Raw genomic sequence first — 24,172 nt, 5'->3', positions numbered from 1 at the left:
AAAATGCAGACCGCAGCCTCCCTTCCAGCCTCCAAGCCCCGTCGCTTCAAGCGAGAACGATCGGGCGACCCAATACTCATCAGCAGTCGCAGTCCCTCTCCGTCTCCCCGATCCAGCAAACGCTCCCGCGACCGAGTCTTTACAGCCTTGGAACATGGCGACCCGTTTCTCCGAACCCCTCGATCGATCATAACCGCCGACGACCTCGACGAAGTTGAGCTGAAACGATGCTTTGAGATTCTCCACGCTTGCGCTGAGGCCACAGACCCCACGGTCACGTTGACGTCGACTCGGGAAACAATGGAAGGCTTCTTGGACGCCATCTTCAAAGACTGGACGGGCAACGAGCCGGACGAGCCGGCCAAGCCGGCCATGGACTTCGTTCTTCGCGAGTACATCGGCGTCGGCAATGTTTGCCGTGGGTTCCAGCATCAACACTCTGATGACAATGAGCTGACCATTTCTTTTACAGAGCAACCCGGTAGTCACCGCGGCGCAAAATCATGCGCTGATGCGCCGTTGTGCAGGGCCGTCGTTTACGTCATGGCTACGTACAGGAGCAGGCCTGCGCAGCTCGAGATTGGATACTGCCTCAATGAACCCTCCAGCGAGCAGTGCGAGTTCTTCTGTCCCATGGAACGCGACGATATCCGGTAGGACGGCATCGACTGGCTGGGGTTGCTGAAGAACGAGACGAAGCGCTCGTGCATTGCGAAGATCCACAAGTACAACAAGCACTCGGCGGTCTGGCACGCGCGGAAGCTGATCCGGGGCTGGGCTAAGGGCAGCATCTCTATGGGCGAGGACAACACTGTGCTGTCGTTTGTGAAAAGGGAGGCTGTCAACGCAGTATTCGTCACAATGGGAGATGGCGCTTGATCAGGGGAGGGATTGGGACTTGGGGCGTTACAAGGAGCCATGAGGAGTCAATCGAGGGAATGCATGACCTGGAGTTTTCAATTAAACAGAGCACACGGTTATGGACGTCCCGAATTAGGACGGTAACTCATTATAATCATATTAACCTCTCAAACTTTTCTCCAGACCGTAGAGTTTCTACTTGGTTCCTAACCACTTTTGAGCTCCATACGCAGCTACCACTAAGACCTGCAACAACACTATGCTTCTTGCTTCAAATGGTTTTTGATCGATCGAAGGTTCGTCGGGTGAGTATGGTCGTGACCCTCGTGGTCCTCTTCGTCATCCCGAGGCCAGTCCGGGAACCCATCCTCAAACAGGTCCTCCAGGACATCCCGCTTCTCGCTCTCACCCAACTTGGCATTTCGCATTGTCTTCTCCCATTTGGTATACTCCGAGTCTGTTAGCAGACACTCGTCCAGCATAGCCTCCAAAGCCTGGTTGTCAAGTCTCTCGCCGATGAAGACCAGCTCTTGGCGACGATCGCCCCACTCGCCTCCCATTTTGATATCATGCTGCACAAGGCCATCGACCTCTTCATCGCCAGTGGTATATTCCTCTGGCGGAAGAGTGCAGAACCATGGGCGCCCGCCGGTCATGGTTAGCATGGCACCTGCTTGTGACCAATCGCCAGCGCGGTTTGGGCGAGTGGCTAGGAAGAACTCTCCCTTGGATCGAAAGAGCCGACCAAGAGTGGGATTTTTCCGCTTGTTCTCGAGGATTACCTCGTTTGAAGGCGGACAAAGATCTTCAGACTCTAACATTGCATAGTCCTCGTCGACTTTGGTAGCGGCTCCGTCCTTTTTGGGTGATGCAGAAGGGGAAGGGACAGTCTGTTCTGTTGAATGCGAACTTTGAGGAGAGGACGGCGCGGAACGTTTGTCACTTGAAGACATGTCTTCCGTGTCTTGTTCGTCATAGTCAACGGTCTCAGCATCCTCGTAGTCTATCATCTCCATGTCATCATCTTCGTCGTCGTCTTCGTCGTCGTCGTCCTCATCCTCGCCCCCGGGGGACTCAAGTTGTAGGATGAACTTGTCATACAGCAAAGCCCACAGTCGCCGAGGATGGAATGGCCGACGTCGACTGTAGATGAAGCTTCGGACATTGTATTCCTCTGTCTCCGGCTTAGGTGTGACTACATTCCTCCCATTGACCTAAGGAATAGATTGTTAGCCGGAGCGCTGAAAATGATGTGTGCCATCAAGTAATCTGGCAAGAAACAGGTACAAGCTGTAAACGAAGTGTCGAGGTAGATACTACTTACTTCACGGACTGTCATGGCATGGAGGTCCTGAAGCCAGCCATAGCCGGATTGGGCGACTTGCAGATTGAACAAGCCAGTGTTGACAATTTCTTTGACATCAATTTTTCCATAGCTAGACTCGAGAATCTTAGCGCGGTGGTTTAGCTTTTGGATCAAGCTGAGCAGCTGAGGCTTGGTTTCACTATCGATCTATGGCGAATTAGAAACCTCCAATGACACACGATGATCAACTTACCATGTCGACTTTGTTCAAGATGATGACATCGGCGAACTCTATCTGGTCAACCATCAGGTCCGACACAGTGCGTTCATCTTCTGGCGTAACGTCGTTACGGCGGGATGAAATCAAGTCGCCAGTGTCGAAGTCGTGAAGCATGGTGAATGCATCGATGACTGTCACAGTAGTGTCTAGCCGAGCAAACTTTTCCAGGCCTCCAGCCTCTTTGCTAAGCGATTGTTAGTAGAGCTCGGAGAAGTGCATCGTGTTACTGACAGTTGATTGAGCACCTTGAGCATGTCGTCGTCCAAGCCTGCAACACCTTCCAAGGCGCCCATGGCTCCCATCTGCTCAGCGAGGCGAGAGTCAAACGTCTCAGCAACCTGCTCTGGTTCACTAATACCGCTGCTTTCGATGATTATGTAGTCAAACTGTTGAAGCTGTGCAAGACGGACAAGTTCCTCCAGCAAGTCTCCTCGTAATGTACAGCAGATACAGCCATTCTGTAGTGCAATGACTTTCTCGTTCGTCTTCGTGAGGTGGTGGGTTTGCTTGATCAGGGCAGCGTCGACGTTGATACTAGATGAGTGGTAAGAAACGGGTCGACACAAACATTATGAAGGGGGAGGCTCACGCCCCAATATCATTGACGACGACAGCGATACGTAGACCGTGTTCGCTACGGAGGATATGTTGAAGCAGAGTCGTCTTGCCAGATCCCTAAATGTAGATAGTAAGCAATTGAGCAGCACTCGGCACCCCAGGAGACAGGGGAATTTACCAAAAATCCAGACAGAAGCGTGACAGGCAACGCCTTTGGAGGAATGGCTGTTTTCTTCTGAGCCTTCTTTTTAGAACTCGCCTTGGCTCGAATCTTGGCCATTTTGACGACGAAAAAAATGGAAATGTGAGAGAAGAGAAGGAGAAGAGGACTGAATTGCGGAGGAGAGCGTGACGATACAGGTCAATGACCAGAAAACAGCACAGAAAACAGCAGCTTAATATACTCGTCATCTAATCACTTACTTGATGCTTCGTTTACATGTGAGTCAGGTCATCAAGGTGTTGCCCTGTGGCCATCAAGGTATCACAACCCAACTTTCTCACCCACGATGACATCTGCAGTCAATCAATTGGCTCGTTTGTTTAGACGCTCAGGAACTGTGGGTTAATCTAGATCAAAAGAGGTATAGACACTGGAAAGTCGGGGTCCATCATGCAGAGCCGCGTTGGACTTAAGACGACAATACAACAAGGTACCGGCTGATGAGGCCATGTCGGCGTAGAATGTCTGGACTGGTACATCGAAAATCCGGCAGCTTCCGCTCACCGGTGTTTTCTTTGGGTATGGGCAATCGCAGAGAGGCACCTTGTTGGCCTCGCAGCTAAGACGTCATGTCAAGCAAGAGTTTGTACATGTGGTACCTACTTAACTATTTTTGCCCAATTCGTCCAACGCCGAGAAGTCCCCTGGCTATTCCTTATCATTTATGTATTTATTGATACAGAGTAGGTCCATATATGTATGTGGCTCCGGTCAATCCACTTTTTACATATTCATGTTAGGGGCGTTTCACCTTATCCGTCGCTTCCCGTCATTCTGTCAACGAGCATACCTACCGGACTTGATGTTATGTGATTTAATTGCGTACATAGTCTAGTCATTTAACATAATCAGTGACTGCAACGCAATGATAAGTGAGATGAAGAGATCAAAGCACCATCGCCTCGTCCAAAACTAGGGTAGAACTTGGCCTTGAACACTCCGGGCTAGGGAAATGAGTGGCCGCTAATATCGACTCAGATTGGTGCCTGAATTTATACCAGATGATTTAATTCAATTCATCTTCTTACAAGATGGCCAAAGGGGAGATGTGGAAACGTACTCCTCTCGCATTTGCCCCCAGTTGGCCCTTCATCTGTACCACGGAGCCTCTGGACTGGCCTTGCTATCAAGGTCCCGTTCTGCAGAGATCAATCGGCCCTCAATGTTTTAACGGATAATACAGTTGAGAGTGATTTTCTCAGCGTATGAAATCTCCGAATTGGCCATGGAGGGGGAGAGGTCCCTCGTCTAATGTGGTATGGTCTTAAGGACGTTTGGCATGTCATGGTCGTCAAAGAAAACCAGCCGGTTTCTAAAGCGCGCCAGATTCTGGGAGAGAGGCAAGCGACTTGGGCTACCGAAACTACTAACAGAGACAAAGCGACTGTAATCGTGGCGCCTGATAAAATGAGTTATTGAAGATGATGAAGCGCCGAAGTAGTTGGGTCTGAACAATTATCAAAGACATCGCTCATGAGCCTAAGTAGTGTTTACTATCAATACTAACCAGTCAATGCGTTAATTACTACCACGAGAGGTAAATTATCCCCAAGGGGAATATCTCGTACGTCTCAAGAGCTTTTGCAAACGATGGAATGGGTCAGAACTAGGGGGAGGAAGGTGTCGTAGCTAAATTCCGAGCTCAGAAACTGTACACAGAGCCACATGAATTCGCATTTCCCTCATTGTGTCTAAAATTAGCAATGTGCGTTGGTGACGGAAGTGTCATTGTGAGGTAAAGATGAAGCAAAAACATCACTGAGGAAGGAGGAACGCGACCGTTTATTGTGCACCCGCGTTGTGTCCAAGCCTCAGGTTTCCCAGTTGGAAGTTCAAGAGAGAACAAATGGAGAAGAATAAAGGAATTGGAGCAAAAAAAGTAAGTGATAAGGCAGAAACCTAGAGTGCATATTCATGCCACTTCCCTCTGGTCGAGGGTGTGTTGTGTGATTCACGCATCTCGGTGGTTGGACAGACTCCAAGTCAAGGCGGAGAGATGGGAGGCCCAAAAAGCCACCAGAGTGTCTCATAAATCGCAATATCAGGGACACAATGTGACAAACTCACGCGTAAGCATTTAGCAACAGGCTCGTGCATGATCCATTTCCGATTTATTCTACTTCAACAGATGTCGAACTCGGGCGATGGTAGCATCGATGAAGTCGAATAACGCAGCACGCTCGAATCCCACGAAGGAGTAGACGGGCATCGAGGCACCGTCGAGCATTGCAAGTGGCATTCAACCGACGGGTGTGACGAGTTGTCACCATCAACGTTGGGTGGACTGAAAGCGATGCATCTAATATACAATAGTGTCCTGGAAAGAAGAAAACATGAGACCTCTTTCCGTGGGAAACGGCATTCAAGCGTGCAGTTGCGCCTTTATCTGGTGGCCGAGAACTTCGTGACCAGATGGTCACCATTGTAAGTCCCGTGGGTGACTGTAAGTAATGTGTGGGTTATGCATAGAAAAGCTCCTACAACACAGACACCAGAACGTAACTGACTCCCCCGCTTCATTTGAAGCTGCAATAATATAAAATAAATGAAGTAGCGAGGTAAGTTGAAGGTCTAATGGTTCTGCTTTTCGCAACCGTATATTCCTACTCATTTTGGAAGTGCCATTTCGTATACTGACTGATATTTACCTGCTCAGGGTGTGTCTATAGTGCCAAGACTCACCCTGGACGTCCATTCTAATCTTGTAGTTTTCCTCGGCTATTTTTAACACATTTAGATCTATAGGAACGATCTCCATCTTCTCCTCTCCAACTCCGATTCGTCCCAATGCACCCTGAATCGGCATGGCCACGCAGCTGAGCCCGCCTGCGTTGCAGAAGGCAATGGCTGCGGTATTCTCAAACGCACGCAAGGTCGTCGCAGTCTCCAGGAAGACCTTCTCGGCGTCAGGGTTAAGCTCCAGTCCGTCTCCGCCGGCATCCGTCATGTACCACCACGATGGAATGAGGATCAGGTCGGCGCCATCGGCAATCAAGGCCCTGAACGCCTCGGGAAACGCCAGGTCCCAGCAGATGAGCATCCCAGCGCGCACAGGGCGGCCGTCAGCGTGCTTGAGCGGCGTGTCGAATGCGACGTGAGGACTGTGACCAGACGAGGTGAGATGCGGCCGCTCTGGATGCCACAGGTTCTTTTTCTGGTACGAGCCGCAAATGTCGCCTGTACCGGCTGCGAGGAAATGGGCCATATTATGCAGCTCCTCCTTCACGTTTCCAGAGTCGGTAGAGACTGAGTGAGGCTCGCAAATCGTGCCCGGTACAATGTTGATGTTGAGCTCACGCGCGAGCTCCTGATACTTGGCCAAGTACGAGGCGGACTCACGGGTCGCTGAAAAGAAGTCGGGGTGATCGGGAACCCATGATGTTAGGTGGTATTCCGGCAACAGTGCGATGTCACAGCCCTTGGATGCAGCATCTCGAATGTATTTCGCAGCGGTGTTGAAGTTTTCCTCCACCGCGACCGGCTGGAGAGTTGTCTCAGTATGGATCTAGTGTCGCGACTCCAAGGGGAGAAAGTTGGAGACTCGAGGAAGTGCGGGGAATGAGACTCTGGATGAGAACAGCATTCACTCACCTTTGGGTCGAACTGAATCAGCGCAATCTGATAAACCGGTGCCATGATGAAGAGTTTACAGGTTGATGTAGAGACACAGAGGATGAGGCGAGGCTGAGGTACAATTATCTCGATAAGGCCACAATGTGCCGTCCGTACCGTAGTTGTACGAAGTGGGGAGGCTTGTGGCGAGAAGTGGGTTTCTTACTTAAGTGCATGACATACCTTGGTCTAAGCTGTTTTGTCTTGTCATTCGTAATCAATTTATGAGTTAGTTCACTATTTAGCATGTCGGATCTGTCGGAGAGGTCCTAGAAGGACGTTTCCACCAGTGGCCAAAATGAGGGCCACCATCGTCTGGTCGGACACTTGCATTGCGATGCGATCGGGCAGAAGGCTGGATACTGGGTTTCGTCCCTTTGGTCAAGATACAGTAGTGTTTCACCAGTTTCCTATCTAGACAGGTCGTTGGGTTGTTTTGTGGTTTAAGTCGTTGGTCGTGATGCGGGTCGATGCAGCAGAACTGCTCTCCACTCTTTGGAAAGACATGCATCAATAACTACAGCCTCATGTCTCTAAAATCTAATTCTACCGAGGCAAATTATACATCGCGATTTATCTTCCGGTAGTGATTCAAGTCGTCCTGACTCAAGCGTGGGACCCCGTGGTTTGGCGTAGCTCTCCATGAGAACTCGTGGGAGAGGATGTGATCCGGGATCCTCATATAGTGATATAATTGCGAAGTGAGAGAGTAAGCTGGGAGGCCTCGAAGCGGGCATATTTTCAGGCGTGATATTTCTGGCATTTATTTAAACCACTGAAAGGACTTCAGATACGGATGCGCAGTCTCCTCCAACCCCCACCAGGAGACGAGTCCGCATTGCAAGCTGCTCCGGTGGCTTCACGAACAGGTCTAGAGTAATTGCGTCCCTGGCTGACGACCCAGATGTCGACGCTGTAATTAGCAATGGATGACTGAGATGGTTTGTCGGTCCAAAGTTGTACATACCATAAAAAGCCAACTGACCTTCTTTAGATAATGACCATGCATGGTAGTGGCAAGATGAAACCCCGACAACAGCCGTCAACGTCGGAACTGTTGCATCGCAGCTTCTCTATTAGATCCAAGGCCGGTGAGTAGCTCTAGAACATGACTTCGAACAACTCTAGCGCACCATGCGACGTCATCGCGGATACTGAGTGTCTCTCCTCCCGCAAGCCGAACTTAACCACCGCGTGCATTGTCTCTTTGGCAAGAACGAGATTCTCGAAATGCCCGTTCTGAAGATCACCAGGTCATCCCCAGAGTAGTAGCCGAGTTCCGAGACCAAAGTACTCATAGCGCTATCGAGCTGGTGTACGCGCCGCTTGGATCCGTTGTTCTCGGCCGGGCGGGCGACAAGGCGAGCGACTTGAACGCGGGTTTCTTCGTGCGGCATGATGACGAATGCGACTGGCTTCGTAAGTTACTTACTGCAGATCAGATCGAGGAACTCCTGGGCCAGAATAGTAAAAAGGGTAGCTGATCGATCGCTTCGAGATGCCGGCATCAAGGAGGTGCATTTCTTGCGCCACGACCATCCAGACCGAGGTGTGTGTAATCACTCTTTCATCGGAGCCCACTTACAATTAGCAGGATACAATGCATATTCAGCGTACAATACACTGGGGACGGATGCGTGCGAGTATATCAGAGCAAAGACGGTTGAGAGGCTTAACAACTTTTTGATCGAGGAAGGATCTGAGTCCGATTTTATTTCTAGACATTTATGTAATTTGCATGCAACAAGGTGTATCTAATACAACGCTATATACTAGAAAGAAGAATACGCAACAACATTATCGTCACCTGTGCGAGGTCGCCTTTAAGCCTTGCACATGCGGCCGTTGGCGGCCACGGTCCAGACATCGCTTCCAACACCCTTGAGGTTGTAGAAGAGCGCGTTGGGATCCCACTTGTTCTTGATGGTCAGCAGGCGGTCCCAGTTGGAGCCGTAGAAGGTCTGCTTCCAGTTGGGCTGGTTGAAGTCGGCCTCGTTCATGTACGCTCCGCTGCCGGGAGTGACGGAGGTGATGAGCGGCACAAACTCGTTGGTGATGCGCTTCTGCATGGCGATCATGGCGTCCCACTTGGTAGGGTCCCAGGCGGTGGCCAGCTGCATCGACATGATGGCGGTTCGCCAAGCAGGGTAGACGGCGTTGCTGTTTCCGGCGTACTGCTTGAAGGTTCCGCTGCTGCCGACGGCGATGACGCCGTTGGAAGTCAGGTTTTGGATCACCTTCTGGAAGGACTCGTTATCGTTCTCGATGACGGATCGAGGAATCAGACGGCCACCGTACTGGTACTCGGAGGCACCGATGTGGCCGTAAGGCAGCGGGCCCATGTAAGTGTCGTAGTGATCACGGTAGCTGAGGGTGGTATAAGACACGGAGGGAGTGATGCCGAGCCCACTGAGAACAGTGAGGAATGGCGCCAAGACGGTGTCACGGACATAGTCACCGGTAGAGTTGACAAGAGTGATGGGCTTGACCACGAGGACGCCGCTGGTCACGTAGTAGACGACGGTAGGGCCGAGATCAATCATGGCGGGCAAGAGAGCGTGGAAGCGAGTGACAGCAGTGTCAAAGTTGGTCTTGTTAGTGCCAGCCGCAGACACGACAAGAGTCGCACCGCCGATGGTGCCGGTGTAGTGAGCTCTGACGGTGATGGAGGTGATGACGGCGAAGTTTCCAGCGCCGCCGCCGCTCAGGGCCCAGAAGAGGTCGCTGTTCTGGGTGGCAGAGGCGGTGACGATCTTTCCGGCGGCGGTGACGGCCTCAAACTGGAGAGCCTGGTCGGCGCCCAGACCGAAGCTGGTGCTAAGAGCCGAGTGGCCACCGCCCAAGGTGAAGCCAGCGAGGCCAACAGTAGGGCACTCGCCAGAGACAACAGTCAGGCCGGCGGCATTGGCAGCCTCGACGGCATCAGCGCCCTGGATACCGGCTCCGACCTTCAGGGCCGGGCCGGTGTAGACACTGCTGGACCAGTTGACAACGGAGGTGTCCTTCATGTGGTGCGTCCAGATAGCCAGGGCTCCGGCGCCGGTGGAACGGCCAAGGTAACTAAAACGAGATGGATCAGACTTGGCGTTTGTCAATGGGCTGGGCAGGGAAATACGTACTCATGGCCGGTGTTGCGCACGACGAGGCGGATGTTGTACTTGGTCGCGAAGTTGACGGCGGCGGCGACCTGGGCGGCGGTGGAGACCTTGACGGCGTACGACACGTAGTTTCCGAGGGTGCAGGGAATGGACTCTGCAAGGAAGGGATCGCAGCTCTGGTTGGCAAAGTACGCCTGCATCACCGAGGACGACGAGTTGAAGCTATTACACGTTGGTTAGTTTGGCGTTCTTAGCTGCCCCGAAACAAGCCACACCACCATCACCACCACGCCATGAGACGCCTCAAACAGGTGAGAGCACTTACTGAAGCTGGGGAAGACTCCACTCATCTTGCAACTCGGCGCACAAGTCGGCGTCGTAGTTGGGGTCGTGGCACGGCGACCCGATCGGGACCGTCGCGATGAGCTGGCCGCCAACGGTCGAGTTGAGCGAGTTCCACACCGCCGTCGACGGCCAACAGGCGTCGCCAGGGAGGCATCGACACTTGGAGGCTTGGCTGGCGCCGACGAGGGCGAGCAGGGGCAGAACCGCCTGCGAGAGCGACGCGGAGAACTTCATCGTGGCGTGTGAGATGGGACGGGATGCGACTATGGTTATCCACACTGAAGTCTCGGACCCTCGTAGAAGCTGATACAGTGATACAGGCACAGATGGGCAGGTAAGTGGCGTGGACGGGACCCTTTATTATTTATCAACGTGGGCAGCACGACTCTGCCACGATATTCATCCCCTCTTCGTCCCCCTCTTCGTCCCCCTTCATGCCCCCGTCCCTACTGATCTCCGCGCCGCCCGCCAGCGTTGGATCCTCGACTGCTACGTCGGCGCATGAAATTGGGGCAAACGGGGGGCCACCGACACGCGCTAGGGGCGTCGCTTGCAGAGCTGTCAACGGCGAAAGAGGCACGAAGGAATACTCGCCTTCCTCAGGCTCCGTTAGCTGCATGAACAGGCTGAGATTTGGACGTGGGAAGCCTGCGAGTTCGCTGGGGTGGCACGCACGCCCCCGGACTTGAACCAACTGCTGTACGCTGTACGACGTCACGATCCCTGAGCGAAGTTGTTAGCGGGGCCGCGTTGCCGGGCCTGACGGAGGACGACGACGCATCCGTGGAATGTCACCGGAATGAAGACTCGGAGATTGAGCATTGACCTGGTTAATAGACGCTGGCTAAAAGGCCTAGAGCGGTAGTAGTCTTGGAGTCCGAACAGCGTCCCCGCCCCTGTTGCGTGCTCCGGATCCGATCTCGAGTTGGTGATCCCGGCGGTTACGACCCCGGCGATAATCCCCGAACGTGGACATGGCGCCGCATTCGACGAACCGGCGTCTGGGACGTTAGCCAGGCACCATCCAGGAATAGACTGGTCGTGAACCCGTCCTGGACAGGACCTAGACAGGACCTAGACAGGGGAACTGCAGAGAAGGGAGCGGGATACTCCGTGGAAGCAAACTGCATCACAGATTACAGGGGGCCGCACGCAGGAGGGTGTCAGCACGACGGACCTGCAGCGTCCTTTTGGGGCGCTCCGAACGGCTGAAGATTCGGTTTGGTAAACATCCAGGTTCTTCCGCCGAGGCTTCCTCAATAAAGACTCCACCAAGTTCCACTTGGTGAAGATAACTGAGAGAATTCGCCCCTCTGGCAGGGCAAAGCACGGAGATAGAAATGGAACCGCGGCGGTGACTCGCGTTCGACGGCCGCTGCGGACGGGCCGCGAGTAATGAGCAATGGAGAATGAGTAATGGAGAATGAATAATGAATAATGGAGATATTGCTGCGTCGCCGCTTTCGCTATCTCAGCCCTCGGAGCGGATGCCGCCCACATCCCTGATGGCGATGGCCAGCTCCGCTCCTCAAAGCCCACAAGGCCTGTAGATCCCTCCACCGAGCTGTAATATAGCTCGAGGCCGCGCCCGCTCCGCATGAGTCTTGTTCACCATGGTCTTTTGCGTGGTCGCTGGCAATCGGCCTTTCTCCCATTGCGATGGGCCGATGCTGGAATATCGCAATGTTTCACTTACCTCCCCCCTTTCCTGCACGCTTCGCTTGGCTGCATCTTCTAGAAGAGGGGCCGTCTCGCCACGGTGCTGTTGGTCGCAAAACGGTGGACCTCACGGGTTGCACTCGTCTCGAAGAAGCAGGGATATCCCGTCTTCGCTCTACGCCTCCACAACATGATCTACACCTGCCGATCATGCCATCCAGTATGTAGCAATGCTCGACACTCTCGGCCCCTGCGGTACCTGGCCCTGATTCTGGGGCCTGGAATCTTGGCCCGATCAAAGAGCAAATCGCACCCCCGGGCTTCCGTGATATCCCAACCCGATGCCACGCGAGGGGTGGGCTCGATGCGCCGGGAAGGAGTCAATTGTCACATTCGGAGGATTTTGGCTGTTCTTAGCGTCAGGATTAACGAGTTGAATGTTTAGATTGTAGCGCAGTTGTCTAGTCATTTGAGCCCTCTTCGGCCTCTTCGGGAGGCAAATCAGAATTTGCTAGATCAGCCATCGCACCTTAATACACGCCAATATTGCTCCAGCGTCCACCGGTGGCCACTACCCGTTCCTCGCACCCGTCGCATGCTTCCGAGCCCTCACGTTCCTGTTTCAAGGCCCACATGTTCGTGGTTCGCGTGGTGGTTAGGCGCAGCCCGGCCGATTCCCTGCCAATCGATTCCCGGAGTTGCTTCCGCTCTGGTCGTTTGGAGCGGCCCGCGGACGCCACTGAGCAGACGCAGCCGTTCTCTTGGTACGCTAGCCCACTGGTGGTGGTGCTGGTGGTGGTCTAACTGCTACATTGCACTGGCGATGGAGATCTTTGTTACAGGTCCTTCTTCGGACGTTTCCAGCCCGAGGGACATTGTAGGCGAGTCAGTGCGGCGCTGGTCGTGATTCAGACACGTAGTAATAGTACTACTACTTTCTTGGTTCCCCCGGGCCGTCGAGAAAAATCCCGAGTCCTGGATGATGCTTAATCTTTAATTGCTAGCAGGCCATCGTGGTCGTATCCGAAGTCGAGAAGCATCGTTTCCCTGGTTTGGAAACTTTACTTAAACAACGCCGCGGCCGATCATTGCCACGTTTGAACATCCCGAGCGAATCAGTCTGACAAGCAACTGTACCATCCATCCATCATGCAGGCCATGTGGAAGGGCCTCCTGTTGGCGTGCCTCGTGGCGCTGCCAGGAGGCATGGCTGCGTCGTCGTCGTCCTCGTCCTCCTCCTCGACCTCTGTTCTTTCGTTGATGCCAGACTGTGCTGTAAGATGATTCCTTCAACTAAAATGCCTTTCGTAGACCTCGCTGACTCTCTTACAGTTGCAATGTCTCGCAACAGCCCTAGCCGACTCGCCCTGCACGGCAACGAACACAACTTGCATGTGTACCAACGAAGCTCTACAAACACAAATGACGATATGCGTCTCGTCAAACTGCACCGTCAAGGAGTCACTCAGTACGTTTCCAACCCGACAATCCCGATGATCCCTCCATTGACTCGTGTCAGCGACCAAGAACCTAACCATGACGAACTGCGGCGCCCCCATCCGAGACAAGTCGGGCGAATACATCGTGCTCTGCAACACATTTGCAATCATCGCCGGCCTCTTGATCATCCAGCGCTTCATCTTTAAGATCTACCTGAAGATCCCCCTCGGCCTCGATGACTGGTTCATCCTGATCACGGGCATCTGCGCGGCGCCGAGTCAGACCATCAACATATACGGCACCGTGGCCAACGGGTTGGGGCGCGACATCTGGACGATACCATTCGACCAAATCACAAAGTTTGGAATGTACTTCCACGTCATGGCGGTCCTGTACTTTGCGCAGATCCCGTTGCTGAAGCTCTCGCTGCTCTTCTTCTACTTGCGCATCTTCCCGACCAAGGGGGTGCGCAAGCTGCTCTGGGGAACCGTCATCTTCAACGCCGTCTTCGCCGCCATCTTTGTCATCGTCGCCATCTTCCAGTGCCAGCCCATCAGCTATTTCTGGACGAAGTGGGACGGCGAGCACAAAGGGCAGTGCGCCAACATCAACATTATTAGTCTCTCCAATGCCGCAATCAGCATCGTCGTCGACTTTTGGATGTTGGCGGTTCCCTTGGCGCAGCTCAAGGGCCTCAACCTGGACTGGAAGAAGAAGGTCGGAGTGGGCATGATGTTCTGCGTCGGCACTTTGTATGTTTTGCATTCCCTCATTTACTAGACAACTTCTAACTTTGCCATCTAGTGTCACCGTTGTTAGCATTCTTCGACTACAGTCCGTCGTCAAATTCGGCGACACCCCAAACCCCACCTGGAACTACCTCGATGTATCTAAGTGGTCCACCGTCGAGATCAGCGTGGGAATCATCTGCGCCTGTATGCCGTCGCTCCGCCTCCTACTGGTCCGCCTCTTCCCCAAGATCCTGGGAACGTCGCAGCGATACTACGCCAACTACGCCAGCAACACCAACGGCCAAGTAAAAAGCCACAGCAGAAGCAGGCCACTGGGAACAAACGCAACGTCACAGGTGGATGCATCCCACCAGCGAACAGACTCCAGAGGCATCACTTGCTCGCGCACGTATGCTGTCGAGTATGGTGACAATGATGAGACGCAGCTGGTCCACATGAAGGACCTTGATCGAGCAAGCTCCAGATCTGCCGTTTCAAATGTATAACTAGACCAATAGAATAATGATAGAATTTATAGCTTCAATGCCTTTACATCTTATCCGTTCCTTACTCCAACCCAACATTGAGGAAGAAGGCGTACCAAGTCAATCATACTGTTGTAACACTAATGAAGACTGACTTTCGGATAATGTAAAATTTTCTGGCCTGATCTAGGGAGTGCCGCAGCTTGCTTCTGATCAGTAATAATGCCTCGGCAACGCCGTGGAGGGTGGAGAGTTTGCCAATTGAAGCAACAGGGATTTTTCCGGTGATGGTGTGGAGAGATGCCACAAACTTTGCCCCTGCAGACTGCTCCGCGATGCCCCGGAATCGCCGGCATTCGCCTCCAACGGTCCCAAGGCTTGATTTCAGTAAATCTGTCTCGGCACATGATTTATTCTGGGGTAGCTCGCTAGATGCGGTGCGTCGAACGGTCGGCAGCCGTCGTGGTTGACCTACCCTAGACATCTACAGGGAACTCAACTGAGTGCACAAAGTAGTCTAACATCAACACAATTGTATCCATCGCTATTATTTATGTATGATATGTATTTACAAATTTCTCATTTAACCCTTTTACGATCCTGAATCTCGTCGACTCATATTATGCTCCCTCCACTGCCTAAATTCGGGATGGGCGGGCAGTGCAGCAGCTTTCGGGGCCAACTTTGTGAAGGGTCGACTTGTTCAGGCTCTGAGAGGATCGAGGAACGTCGTTGGAAGGGTTGACTTCGAAAAAGTTAACAGGCTTTAGAGAAACTGACAGCTTCTCGACGGGCATCACGGGGAAGTCTAGCAGGATCAGTTAGCGCTTGCAAATATCGCCATCAGCGGACGACATACCTTCAGGTCTAGTCACATGTGTGAGGCCAAAGGAATGCCACAAGACGACGTCTTCGTTCTTGACCGGCTCATCTCGCTCCGCCCAAAGCGCCATGCCAGTATCGTCGCGGCTCTGGTTGGTGAACTCTCCCGAAGCCCACAACTCGTCGTCGCGGTACTTGGTGACCCAAATCGGCTTAGAAGTGAAAACACCGCGGCGGAAGTTGAATGTCTGGGGTCCCATCATTAGCATCTGACTTGGGACGGCGTGAAGTTTGTATCCGTGCGGTTTCCCAGAGATGGAATTGATGCGCGACTCGTTGATGATCTTGAAGACTCGGTTCTTGGTCAGATCCAGATCGTAGCCACCTGGCTTCTCGATTGCGGTCGTGTGAACTCTGAAGGCACAGCCGAAGGGATCGAGATCCGGCTCGTTGGTCACAGGAACGCAGTCATCGTACGCAATGGTGTTCTTCTGGTCTCCATCCAGACAAGGGTCGACACGGAGACAGAACAGATGCTGGTGGTTCACGGCCAGCACGCCCGGCGCAACAACCGTCCCCCAAGGAACCTGGAGGCCCTGGCGGATAGGCATGGTCGAAACAATGCCGGTCGCTCGCACGTCGATGTGGAGGTTGGCGGCTTGGTCCAGAACGAACGCGAGGATGTACTCGTAATTCGCCACAGTCGCAGTGCACTGAACGACGAGCTGGCGGTTTCTGACGACGGACGACTTGTTGTTGCGGAAGTTGGTGTGCTTCCATCCGATGCCATCGTCAACTTCGTGCATGCAGATGACGTTGGGCATGACGACGGGCTTGCCGTCGCCAGAAACCCGGACGCCGCTGAAGTAGGCAATGTGGCCGAGACAGTCACAGCCCAGGCTCAGACTGTTGGACGTGAGGCCAAACCCCGAGTCGCCCAGATCAAACGCCTGCTTTCGGTGGTAAGGCGAGCGAGGATCGCCGTAGGGAACCGTCATCTCGCTCATGGACACACGGTAGAAGAGCGGTCGGCCGTCGTAGCGCACATCATGGAGAACCGGTCCCTCTCGCAGCGTCCATCCCAGCTGGAATGACCACTTTTGCCACTCGACGCGACGTCCAAATATGTTGAACGAAGGTCCCTCTGGTTGCGTGATTTGGAGAGGCTTCACGTCCTTCCGGAACGCATCCTCGCCCATGATGTTTGCGCTGTACTCGACGGGCTCGACAGGATCCCAGGGCTGAGTCTCGACGTCGAGAAGGTCGTTTGATCCCATGGGAAGTCTTTGGAGATCTACCAACTCCAGTGTATGCGCGTCAAAAATGGGCGCGAGAGGGAGTGGGATCGAGTAATGGTTTGCTTCGTCGTCCTCTGACATGGCCGCGTACATGTAGCATTGGAAGAGGCGCCGCCTTTCTTTAGAGCTGTCTGTTCCAAACGCCCAAGGATCATTCTCAATGCGAGCACTACTTCGATTAGTGATTGTTCAGGTGGAATTGGGATTGACGAGGGAGCTTACTGAGGGGGAAGCTTGAGTTTGGCAACCTCGGCGAGGACTTCAGGGTGGGAGATGCATGCTCGATTGATGAGCTCGAACTCGACCCAATCCACAGGCCCTTGAGAGTCTGGAGCGCCATAAGTTCTCTCAACGCGATCCCTGGTTATGTTGACAATGGCAATCATGAGAGTTTGGCTGGTCTTGAGGTGGTAGTACACCCTGGCCTTTCGGTCCGGCGCGGGTCCGTTGTGATGAAGGTGCTGAAGCGTCAAGTCCTTGGGAGGCTCAGCGAGGTCGACAACCTTGAATCGAACCTCGCCCTTCGCGCCTTGGAGTTTCTTGACAAGTGTTTGTGAGGCCGCTCGCACCTCTTCAACCGTCAATGGGTCGAGAGGGTGCGGGTTGGACTTGGAGGCAAATGAAGACATGTCGATTGCAATTGCTAATGTTAAGGAGGAAACAATTGAAGAAGAGCTTGTCTTTCCATACAAATCTGGAAATATGTCATGTTTTTGAGGCATGTTTATACCCGTCGTCGGCCTTGACAATTGTGAGCCTCATGATTTGGAACTCGACATCTCCACTCCCGCGTATGAGGCGCAGATTGCCGATTGGACTTCTGGAGCCGGCCTTTCCCAAAGAGGAACCACTGCCAACTGCATGATCGCAGGCGTGCAAGCGGAGATCGGCATGCGCACTAAAGATATGATTCATGTGCCATGTTGGGAAAACGGGGCCCCTCTGACGGTGCCGGAATATACCATGATGGGTATTGTTGCCCCCTCTCCCCCATTCGGGAGGGTCCCCAGCTCTTGCCGAGAACCCCTGGCAGAGATACGATGGATGCATTACGCAAGAGACGATTACTATCCGATCATCGCGCCCGCTTGAGCTTCGTGGCGGTTTCGTATCACCGAGTCGATTGATAAGTACACCCTTGACCCGAGTACGTCTTGGAAATAACACCATTTCCATCCCCAAAGATAAGCCATTCAACTCCGGCAATGCCTGACTTTCAAGGACTCGACCTGACCGGCAAGACGGCCATTGTCACTGGCTCCTCAAGGTAGGACTGCCTCGCTCTTGATACAGGTCATTCCCGATACTGACTGGACACATTGAACAGGGGAATTGGAGCTGCCATTGCCATCCAACTTGGAAAGCGCGGAGCCAATGTCGTAGTCAACTATACCAGCGCAAAGAGCCGAACACGGGCCGAGGAAGTCGCCAAGAAGATCCAGTCTCTTGGCCCGAAGGCATCAGTTTGCGAAGCCAGTGTGGCGAATATCAAGGACATCCCGAAGCTGGTGCAGAGTGCCTTGGAGCTGAGCGAGACTGGAAAGATTGAGATTCTTATCCACAAGCAAGTTCATCCGATGATGCAGCTTCGAATTTGTTCGTAGTCTGTGAAACGGAGCTGATATTTCCACAATAGTGCCGCCCTAGGCGTTGACGCAAACCTGGATGAAGTAACTGAGGATCTGTTTGCCACCCACTTTGATACCAACGTCAAGGGTACGATTTTCCTGACCCAGGCCGTCATCCCTCACATTGCTCGCGGCGGCCGAATAGTCTTCGTCTCTTCGGCAGCTGCCAGACTCGGCGTAGCCGGCCAAACGGTCTATGGCGCGACCAAAGCCGCCGACGAGGCCTTGGTTCGGGTCTGGGCGAAGGAACTTGGGCAGTCCCACGACATTACCGTAAACTGCGTCAACCCGGGCCCTGTTGCTACCGGTGTGCCGCATAATTCCTTTAGCATTTTCAGAAAGCGCCCGCTGACATGGCATAGATCAATGGACCGAGAGTGACGACCAATTCCGCGAGGATATGCAGCCGCTGATCGAGTCGACGCCAGCCGCGGCGAGGATTGGCGAGGTGGATGATATCGCACCCCTTGTTGCGTTCCTCTGCACTGAGGACGCAAGGTGGACCACGGGCTCTGTATTATCTGCAAACGGAGGTCTTTATAATTAGGACTGTGATTTTAGAGTAGGAGCAGAACAGAGTCAGCTTGTTGGAAGAGAAGTGACTTTAGGTACATTGATAGAGAATCCGACGGTCATACATTCAAAGACTGGATCTCAATGTGTCGTGTTGAATCTTTGAAGCCATTTGCAAACAACAGGTCCAAATATATGCATAAAATGATCTAATACCCGTTTTATTAGTCCTGCTAAACTCATCTACTTTGTTACCGGGGGGGATGCTGACATCGAGTACCTGTGCATAATATTCCTCAACAATTCAACTCAAACTCTTTGTCTCTAGAAATCAGGAGACATCTATTTGAGAATCTCAACACGAGAGGCTGCATGAATTTTGAAAGCAAGGTTATTCTATTTGTTCTCTGTTTCGAATACCAAACGCACCATTAGCTTGTGAGAAACCGTTTATTGCCAAAGCCGATTGGCCACTATCACTCAATCTTGTCCAGCGGCGTCACCTTCTTGACGACCCGAGCCGGAGAACCTAGAGCAACGCTCCACGGGGGGATATCTCTTGTCACAACCGAGCTGGCTCCAATTGTGCACCCCTCACCAATGGTGACGCCAGGTAGGATGACGACGGCACCCCCGATCCAGCAATCATCTCCAATCGTTACCGGTTTTCCAAACTCTATGTTTTCTCTTCGGCTCGCGACTTCGACCTCGTGGGTTGCGGTGGTGATGACGACGTTGGGGCCCATCATGACCCGATCTCCGATTGTCACAAGTGCGACGTCCAGGATCGTCAGCTGGAAGTTGCTGTAGAATCGTTTGCCGAGGGAGATGTTGCATCCGTAGTCGATGTTGAACGGCGGCTCGATGTAACACTCGTCGTCTGCAATACGGCCCAGACGCTGACGGAGCATCTCCAGCCGCGCCTTTGCGAGGGTCTCCGGGGTGGCTTCTGGATCGTCGGGGAAGTAATGGTTGTACTTGTGAGCCCAGGCTCGGGCCTTGAATCGTGCGGTGTCGAGTTCAGGTACGAATGAGTTGTACCTGTAGCAACGTTGGTGAGCCAGGCTGCTTCTCAAGATGCGATATTCCACTCACAGCATGCCTGATATCATCTTTTCGTACTCCTCGCACCGGGGCACATGGGCCAGGGCAGTGGACTTCTCCAGCTCAACGGGTGACTTTTCCGACGTAGCCATTGTATCGATTTGAGCGCTGTCCAAGGCAACTTTAGGAGGTGGCAGGATTGAATGTCAAGATCTAGGAGAAAGAGGGAAATAATGAGTGGAAGAAAAGATGTCTCCAGGTTCAACTTGGTCATACATTACATGGCGGGTTGGCAACTGGGTCGAGTCTCGTACCTGCCTGTCGACGACTAAGCCAAATATGGATGTACTACCAGCAGCTCCTTCCACGGACAAACCGACCCCGGAGCCCCACTTGGCTTCCGCAACTTGGTGTCCTCTCATGCATGTCGCCGGGACTCGGCCCTCTACGCCGCACTAACAACTGCAGCCGAATGTTGACGCCGCATTGATTAGAAGAAGAGATACGCATGCTGGGACTGGAGCAGTGAGGAACATGTCTGCAATGCGTTAGTGTGCCAACTGCCAGTCAGATATGAGCTACATACGAATTCCATCCAAGGAACGTTGGACCAGCCGTTTGGATTGGACCGTCGCCCTTCCCAGACTTTGGTCAGCATTTCCGTCATTGCCGGATGCTGAAACCCTGTCGAGTGCTTGATCTCGCCAACACACCAGCTGGTATAGTGCGTCTGATGCGAAGAAGATGTGTCGGCTCCGGCCAAGAATAAGGGAAACAGGAGCCGCTTGTAGAATACCGAGTCCCTTGGAACCGCGGCACAGACGTCAAGGATGGCGGCAACTGACGCCTTGATCCGGTCGTCTTCGCACGATAGCGCAAACGAATCGGGGAAACGGAGCACGCGTAAGAGACAGGCGTGTCGGTATGCCTCCGCCAGGTGCTTCCATTCTGGATGCTTCGTGGGATAGACTGCCTGATCAGGGTCCCAACCGCGCAGGAACTTCTCCGCGTCGTCAAGGACAAGCTGAAACTGGTCCAATGATAAGCTTCCATTGAGATACTTCTTTCCAGCCTCCAAGACTTGACCAATCCGGTGGAAGATGACCGGTGGGCAGCCAACTAGGGTGTGCAAGCTTAGGCTGCCGTGATCCCTGACGCACTTGCGCACCTCATCAGAGTACGCAAGCTTCTCCGCGCCGCTGAAACCTCGTAGCATGTCCAGCCTGGCCTAAGTTAGCGGAGTATGCGGGGAAACTGGTGGCTGTCAAACTTACCATGCGAGAGCGGAGATAAAGAACATGCTAGCCGGAGATCGCGTTGAGAAGTCAGGCGGGCAGGCCAATCTTGCGCACAGGAACGCGATGCCGGTCAGGTGAGCTCCGTGGGAGGAGATGCCAGTCTCGCAGATCTGTAGAACACTAGGCATTAGTTAATCTTCAGGGAGGTAGGGTTAAGATAATCATACGTCATGGAAGACCAATAAGAGGACCATTGCCAAAACAAACTCCTCCTCGGAGCTTGAAAGCCCCTCCATCTCTTCCTTAAGCAGCAACGAGCCGAGGGAGCGCAGAGCCAAGACTCGGTATCGGAGCGCCGTCGTCACGAAGTGCTGGCTCTCATCTGTCCCAGACAGGTGCATGTGGCATGCTGAGAACCCGAGCAGGGCGTGCAATACGCCCTGGTGTTGATACGCGAGCGGCAAGACGTGGTCCCTGAAGGGATTTTCTGTCCCCTCAGTATGGATTGTGAGATGTTTACTGAGCTTACGGTCAACTAGATACTGTTAGACTGATATGGTATAAGAAAGAGGGAGCTCACAGTGAATAATGAGAGTTTGGTTTGTCAGCAGATCGTGGTCGAGGTCTGGGCTGCCGGTGAGAGGAGTGGTGGGTCCCTGAGGAGGCGATGCCAATGGTGGCGATGGTGATATCGGCGACGGTGGTGATGAGAGACTCAGGCCGGTGGCATCCAGGCTGAACTCATCAGGAGAGAAGGATGTATCATGAGACTGAGTTTGCACTGAAGCTGTCATCAACACCTCCGTCAACGCCACTCCCGATGGCGACTGGTTGGAAACTGGAAGTGAGCGGGACGGTGACGGTGGATTGCTACCGCGCCTCGGCCGACTGCTGGAACTTCCACGCTCCGATACCGTGACCATCTCGCAGAACTGGAATCTCGGGGGGTAGCCCTCGCAGTGCAGGCCTTTGGTCCGGCATCTGTCGCAGATTGGCCGCTTGCGGTCGCATTTGCGGCACTTTTTGCGACACGTTCCGCATGCTGGATCTGGCCCGAGAGAAGTACCGTCAGCCGACAGGAATCTTGGTCTTTGTCGACGCGAAAGCGAAATCATGACGTCGATTTGGAGCCCCTAAGTCGAACGAGAGCGGCCCACGGTGGGCATTGGAGAGAAGAAGTCCGGGCGATGACTGACCTTTGCGGCGGGCAGTTGGGCCCTTGACCAAGGTGATCTCGGCTGTCATTATTTCCGTGTTGAGAAGCTCCGGATGCCGCGGCTGGGCGCTGAGATTGCGATAATTGCGACACGTCCAGGCTGTCGCATCGGCTTGGAGGATGTTGGGAGGAAATAGTTCCAGCCAAAGCCAATTATGGAGTCGCGGCGCAGGTGTGCGGGGAGCAGTGCCGCTTCTCCTAGCGCCTTGATCTCGCCACCGACATCATCAGGGGCCAATGATTTCTGTTGAACATGAAGACGAAGTGAGCTTTCAAATGTCCAATTTACTCTCTGTTTTACCTCTGCCACCGGTTTTGGCTATTTTACTCATTAGAATAAGCGCAACAATCCACCATTGGCATTCTACGGCGACCATTTGTTCAGCTTACACAGATTGCATTATTTTTTTCATGTGCCCGATATGTCTAGAAATACACACATCCTTCAGAAGTCGGTTGGCCCGCCTTTGAGCTCCGGCCGCAAGAGGAAAATCGGATCTACCTGGTCTACATAGCCGCACGCAGGGTCGCTCAGCGAATAGCCCATGAACGCCTGAGTCGGGTGGTCGTACTTGACGGCAGCCTCCCGCGGCACGGCCAAGAACTGGTTCTCTTCTTGGCGCAGAAAACCACGGATGGCAAAGGTTGCGTACACCAGACGGTGCTGGTCTTTGGTGCTGTTTGTGCCGCCGCCGTGAAAGGCCGATGCAAGCATGATGAAGGCATCGCCCTTGTCCATGTCGGCAAAGATGCAATCTTCAACGCGAGGAGGTCCTTGCTTCGTTCCCCTGTAGAAAACATGACCTCATTAAGAATTGTGTCGATCTGAGGAAAGGGAAATGCTTACCAGAGATGGCTGCCAGGTATGAATTGAGTCCCGCCATTCTCCTTTGTGACCTTGCATCCGGCGACAAACAGTCCAACAGCAGTCTCACGGTTGGCATCTCGCTCATCGTCCCACTGGTCAATCTGCTCGTGGATGTTGTGGCTGATGTAATCATCGCGGTGCAGGGGCTGCGCCTTTCCGCCTGGCCCGATCCTCATTGCGGTGCAGGAGTGGACATAGGGCCTAGAGACGGATTCCTTCCTCTCGTCTCCCCACCAGAACCAACTCCGCGTGGTGAGGAAGTGGTCGACAACGGCCTGGTAGAGTGGGTTCATGACCTGGGTCTTGGCGTAGCTTGGGCTCAAGGCGAGCATGGCCGGGGCTCGCTGAGTCTCCTCTTGAGGGGTTGGTCAGCATGATATGTATCTAGAATTTCAACGAGTGGGCGAATAATCTTACTAGGAAAGAAGTTGCCATCCCACGCGACATCGGCGTCGAGACGATGGCGGCATTCCGAGTACGTCTCGTCGAGATCGGCGTCTGAGACAAGACTCTTGATAAAGATTCCGCCGTCGCGCTTGAGGAGGTACAGAATGTCCTCAATTGGCGTATCAGCTGGAACCTTCTGGACTTCAGGTCCGTACTTATCAGCGAGACTAGCCATGGTAATAAGCGGCGTTTAGGTGTGGAAAGGATGATTCAGGTGACAGGGGATGCCGGTGCGTTGGTACAATCTCTGGGGCTCTACTCAGATTGCTTTGACTAGGGAATGGAAGTTCCGTTTATATCTCAGGGTGAGAACCAAAAAGCATCCTGTGAGCGATTGAAGTTGTGTGGTCATGACCCCACGGCGATGCATAATACGTCGCATTGAAGATACTTCCGCTTTAGGAAGTACTCCCAGCCTCCAACAGCTATATCCTAGAACGGCAAAAACCCAAGCCACTACGTCGACGATGTGGGGAATTGCAGCACTCGCTAAGCGGAAT

The 24,172-nt window shown here is 53.3% G+C and overlaps 10 protein-coding genes across 10 annotated transcripts; 4 read left to right on the top strand and 6 right to left on the bottom strand.

Moving 5' to 3' along the window:
* Window positions 1–3: 3 nt before the first annotated feature.
* Window positions 4–879, top strand: BGZ61DRAFT_497694 (uncharacterized protein; the record flags this gene model as incomplete). Its single annotated transcript, XM_046251186.1, has 3 exons — window positions 4–418; window positions 473–540; window positions 658–879. The coding sequence occupies 3 exons, from the start codon at window positions 4–6 to the stop codon at window positions 877–879; spliced, it is 705 nt and encodes a 234-aa protein (XP_046098909.1).
* A 239-nt stretch (window positions 880–1,118) lies between these two features.
* BGZ61DRAFT_556617 (P-loop containing nucleoside triphosphate hydrolase protein) lies at window positions 1,119–3,285 on the bottom strand (the record flags this gene model as incomplete). The annotated part of the gene is made up of 7 exons (XM_046255662.1): window positions 1,119–1,718; window positions 1,845–2,075; window positions 2,186–2,374; window positions 2,421–2,631; window positions 2,679–2,981; window positions 3,037–3,122; window positions 3,184–3,285. The coding sequence occupies 7 exons, from the start codon at window positions 3,283–3,285 to the stop codon at window positions 1,119–1,121; spliced, it is 1,722 nt and encodes a 573-aa protein (XP_046098908.1).
* A 2,587-nt stretch (window positions 3,286–5,872) lies between these two features.
* On the bottom strand, window positions 5,873–6,864 carry BGZ61DRAFT_497692 (carbon-nitrogen hydrolase; the record flags this gene model as incomplete). Its single annotated transcript, XM_046251185.1, has 2 exons — window positions 5,873–6,709; window positions 6,820–6,864. The coding sequence occupies 2 exons, from the start codon at window positions 6,862–6,864 to the stop codon at window positions 5,873–5,875; spliced, it is 882 nt and encodes a 293-aa protein (XP_046098907.1).
* A 1,799-nt stretch (window positions 6,865–8,663) lies between these two features.
* BGZ61DRAFT_537193 (uncharacterized protein) lies at window positions 8,664–10,517 on the bottom strand (the record flags this gene model as incomplete). Its single annotated transcript, XM_046254499.1, has 3 exons — window positions 8,664–9,900; window positions 9,960–10,160; window positions 10,264–10,517. 3 exons carry the CDS (start codon window positions 10,515–10,517, stop codon window positions 8,664–8,666), a joined length of 1,692 nt encoding a protein of 563 aa, XP_046098906.1.
* A 200-nt stretch (window positions 10,518–10,717) lies between these two features.
* BGZ61DRAFT_521531 (uncharacterized protein) lies at window positions 10,718–11,703 on the top strand (the record flags this gene model as incomplete). The annotated part of the gene is made up of 2 exons (XM_046252497.1): window positions 10,718–10,891; window positions 11,121–11,703. The coding sequence occupies 2 exons, from the start codon at window positions 10,718–10,720 to the stop codon at window positions 11,493–11,495; spliced, it is 549 nt and encodes a 182-aa protein (XP_046098905.1). The 3' UTR covers window positions 11,496–11,703.
* Window positions 11,704–12,970: 1,267 nt separating this feature from the next.
* On the top strand, window positions 12,971–14,802 carry BGZ61DRAFT_107542 (uncharacterized protein). The gene is made up of 4 exons (XM_046236895.1): window positions 12,971–13,217; window positions 13,275–13,410; window positions 13,462–14,134; window positions 14,187–14,802. The coding sequence occupies exons 1-4, from the start codon at window positions 13,092–13,094 to the stop codon at window positions 14,617–14,619; spliced, it is 1,368 nt and encodes a 455-aa protein (XP_046098904.1). The 5' UTR covers window positions 12,971–13,091; the 3' UTR covers window positions 14,620–14,802.
* Window positions 14,803–15,058: 256 nt separating this feature from the next.
* Window positions 15,059–17,347, bottom strand: BGZ61DRAFT_556612 (copper amine oxidase; the record flags this gene model as incomplete). Its single annotated transcript, XM_046255661.1, has 3 exons — window positions 15,059–15,406; window positions 15,458–16,887; window positions 16,941–17,347. 3 exons carry the CDS (start codon window positions 17,345–17,347, stop codon window positions 15,237–15,239), a joined length of 2,007 nt encoding a protein of 668 aa, XP_046098903.1. The 3' UTR covers window positions 15,059–15,236.
* Window positions 17,348–17,923: 576 nt separating this feature from the next.
* On the top strand, window positions 17,924–18,893 carry BGZ61DRAFT_509059 (uncharacterized protein; the record flags this gene model as incomplete). Its single annotated transcript, XM_046251988.1, has 4 exons — window positions 17,924–17,985; window positions 18,046–18,282; window positions 18,355–18,653; window positions 18,709–18,893. 4 exons carry the CDS (start codon window positions 17,924–17,926, stop codon window positions 18,891–18,893), a joined length of 783 nt encoding a protein of 260 aa, XP_046098902.1.
* Window positions 18,894–20,393: 1,500 nt separating this feature from the next.
* BGZ61DRAFT_362879 (fungal-specific transcription factor domain-containing protein) lies at window positions 20,394–22,256 on the bottom strand (the record flags this gene model as incomplete). Its single annotated transcript, XM_046241390.1, has 5 exons — window positions 20,394–20,441; window positions 20,490–21,126; window positions 21,178–21,311; window positions 21,369–21,676; window positions 21,722–22,256. The coding sequence occupies 5 exons, from the start codon at window positions 22,254–22,256 to the stop codon at window positions 20,394–20,396; spliced, it is 1,662 nt and encodes a 553-aa protein (XP_046098901.1).
* Window positions 22,257–22,647: 391 nt separating this feature from the next.
* Window positions 22,648–23,999, bottom strand: BGZ61DRAFT_398765 (uncharacterized protein). Its single transcript, XM_046243003.1, has 3 exons — window positions 23,643–23,999; window positions 23,205–23,580; window positions 22,648–23,145 (listed from the first exon to the last, which is right to left on the bottom strand). Exons 1-3 carry the CDS (start codon window positions 23,845–23,847, stop codon window positions 22,803–22,805), a joined length of 924 nt encoding a protein of 307 aa, XP_046098900.1. The 5' UTR covers window positions 23,848–23,999; the 3' UTR covers window positions 22,648–22,802.
* Between the last annotated feature and the right edge of the window lie 173 nt (window positions 24,000–24,172).

Source organism: Ilyonectria robusta, assembly GCF_021365365.1.
Source record: "Ilyonectria robusta strain PMI_751 chromosome Unknown BGZ61scaffold_23, whole genome shotgun sequence".
NCBI classification, from domain to species: domain Eukaryota; kingdom Fungi; phylum Ascomycota; class Sordariomycetes; order Hypocreales; family Nectriaceae; genus Ilyonectria; species Ilyonectria robusta.
This window is presented reverse-complemented; position numbering and strand designations above follow the sequence as displayed.

What these genes read in the sequence shown, in the direction of transcription:
- BGZ61DRAFT_107542 (XM_046236895.1), top strand. Translation starts at nt 13,092, where the DNA reads ATGCAGGCCATGTGGAAGGGCCTCCTGTTGGCGTGCCTCGTGGCGCTG. An exon ending in CGTTGATGCCAGACTGTGCT is followed by an intron (nt 13,218 to 13,274) that starts GTAAGATGATTC and finishes ACTCTCTTACAG; the next exon opens with TTGCAATGTCTCGCAACAGC. An exon ending in ATGTTCTGCGTCGGCACTTT is followed by an intron (nt 14,135 to 14,186) that starts GTATGTTTTGCA and finishes TTTGCCATCTAG; the next exon opens with TGTCACCGTTGTTAGCATTC.
- BGZ61DRAFT_398765 (XM_046243003.1), bottom strand. Translation starts at nt 23,847, where the DNA reads ATGGCTAGTCTCGCTGATAAGTACGGACCTGAAGTCCAGAAGGTTCCA. An exon ending in GGATGGCAACTTCTTTCCTA is followed by an intron (nt 23,581 to 23,642) that starts GTAAGATTATTC and finishes CAACCCCTCAAG; the next exon opens with AGGAGACTCAGCGAGCCCCG. An exon ending in ATACCTGGCAGCCATCTCTG is followed by an intron (nt 23,146 to 23,204) that starts GTAAGCATTTCC and finishes TGTTTTCTACAG; the next exon opens with GGGAACGAAGCAAGGACCTC.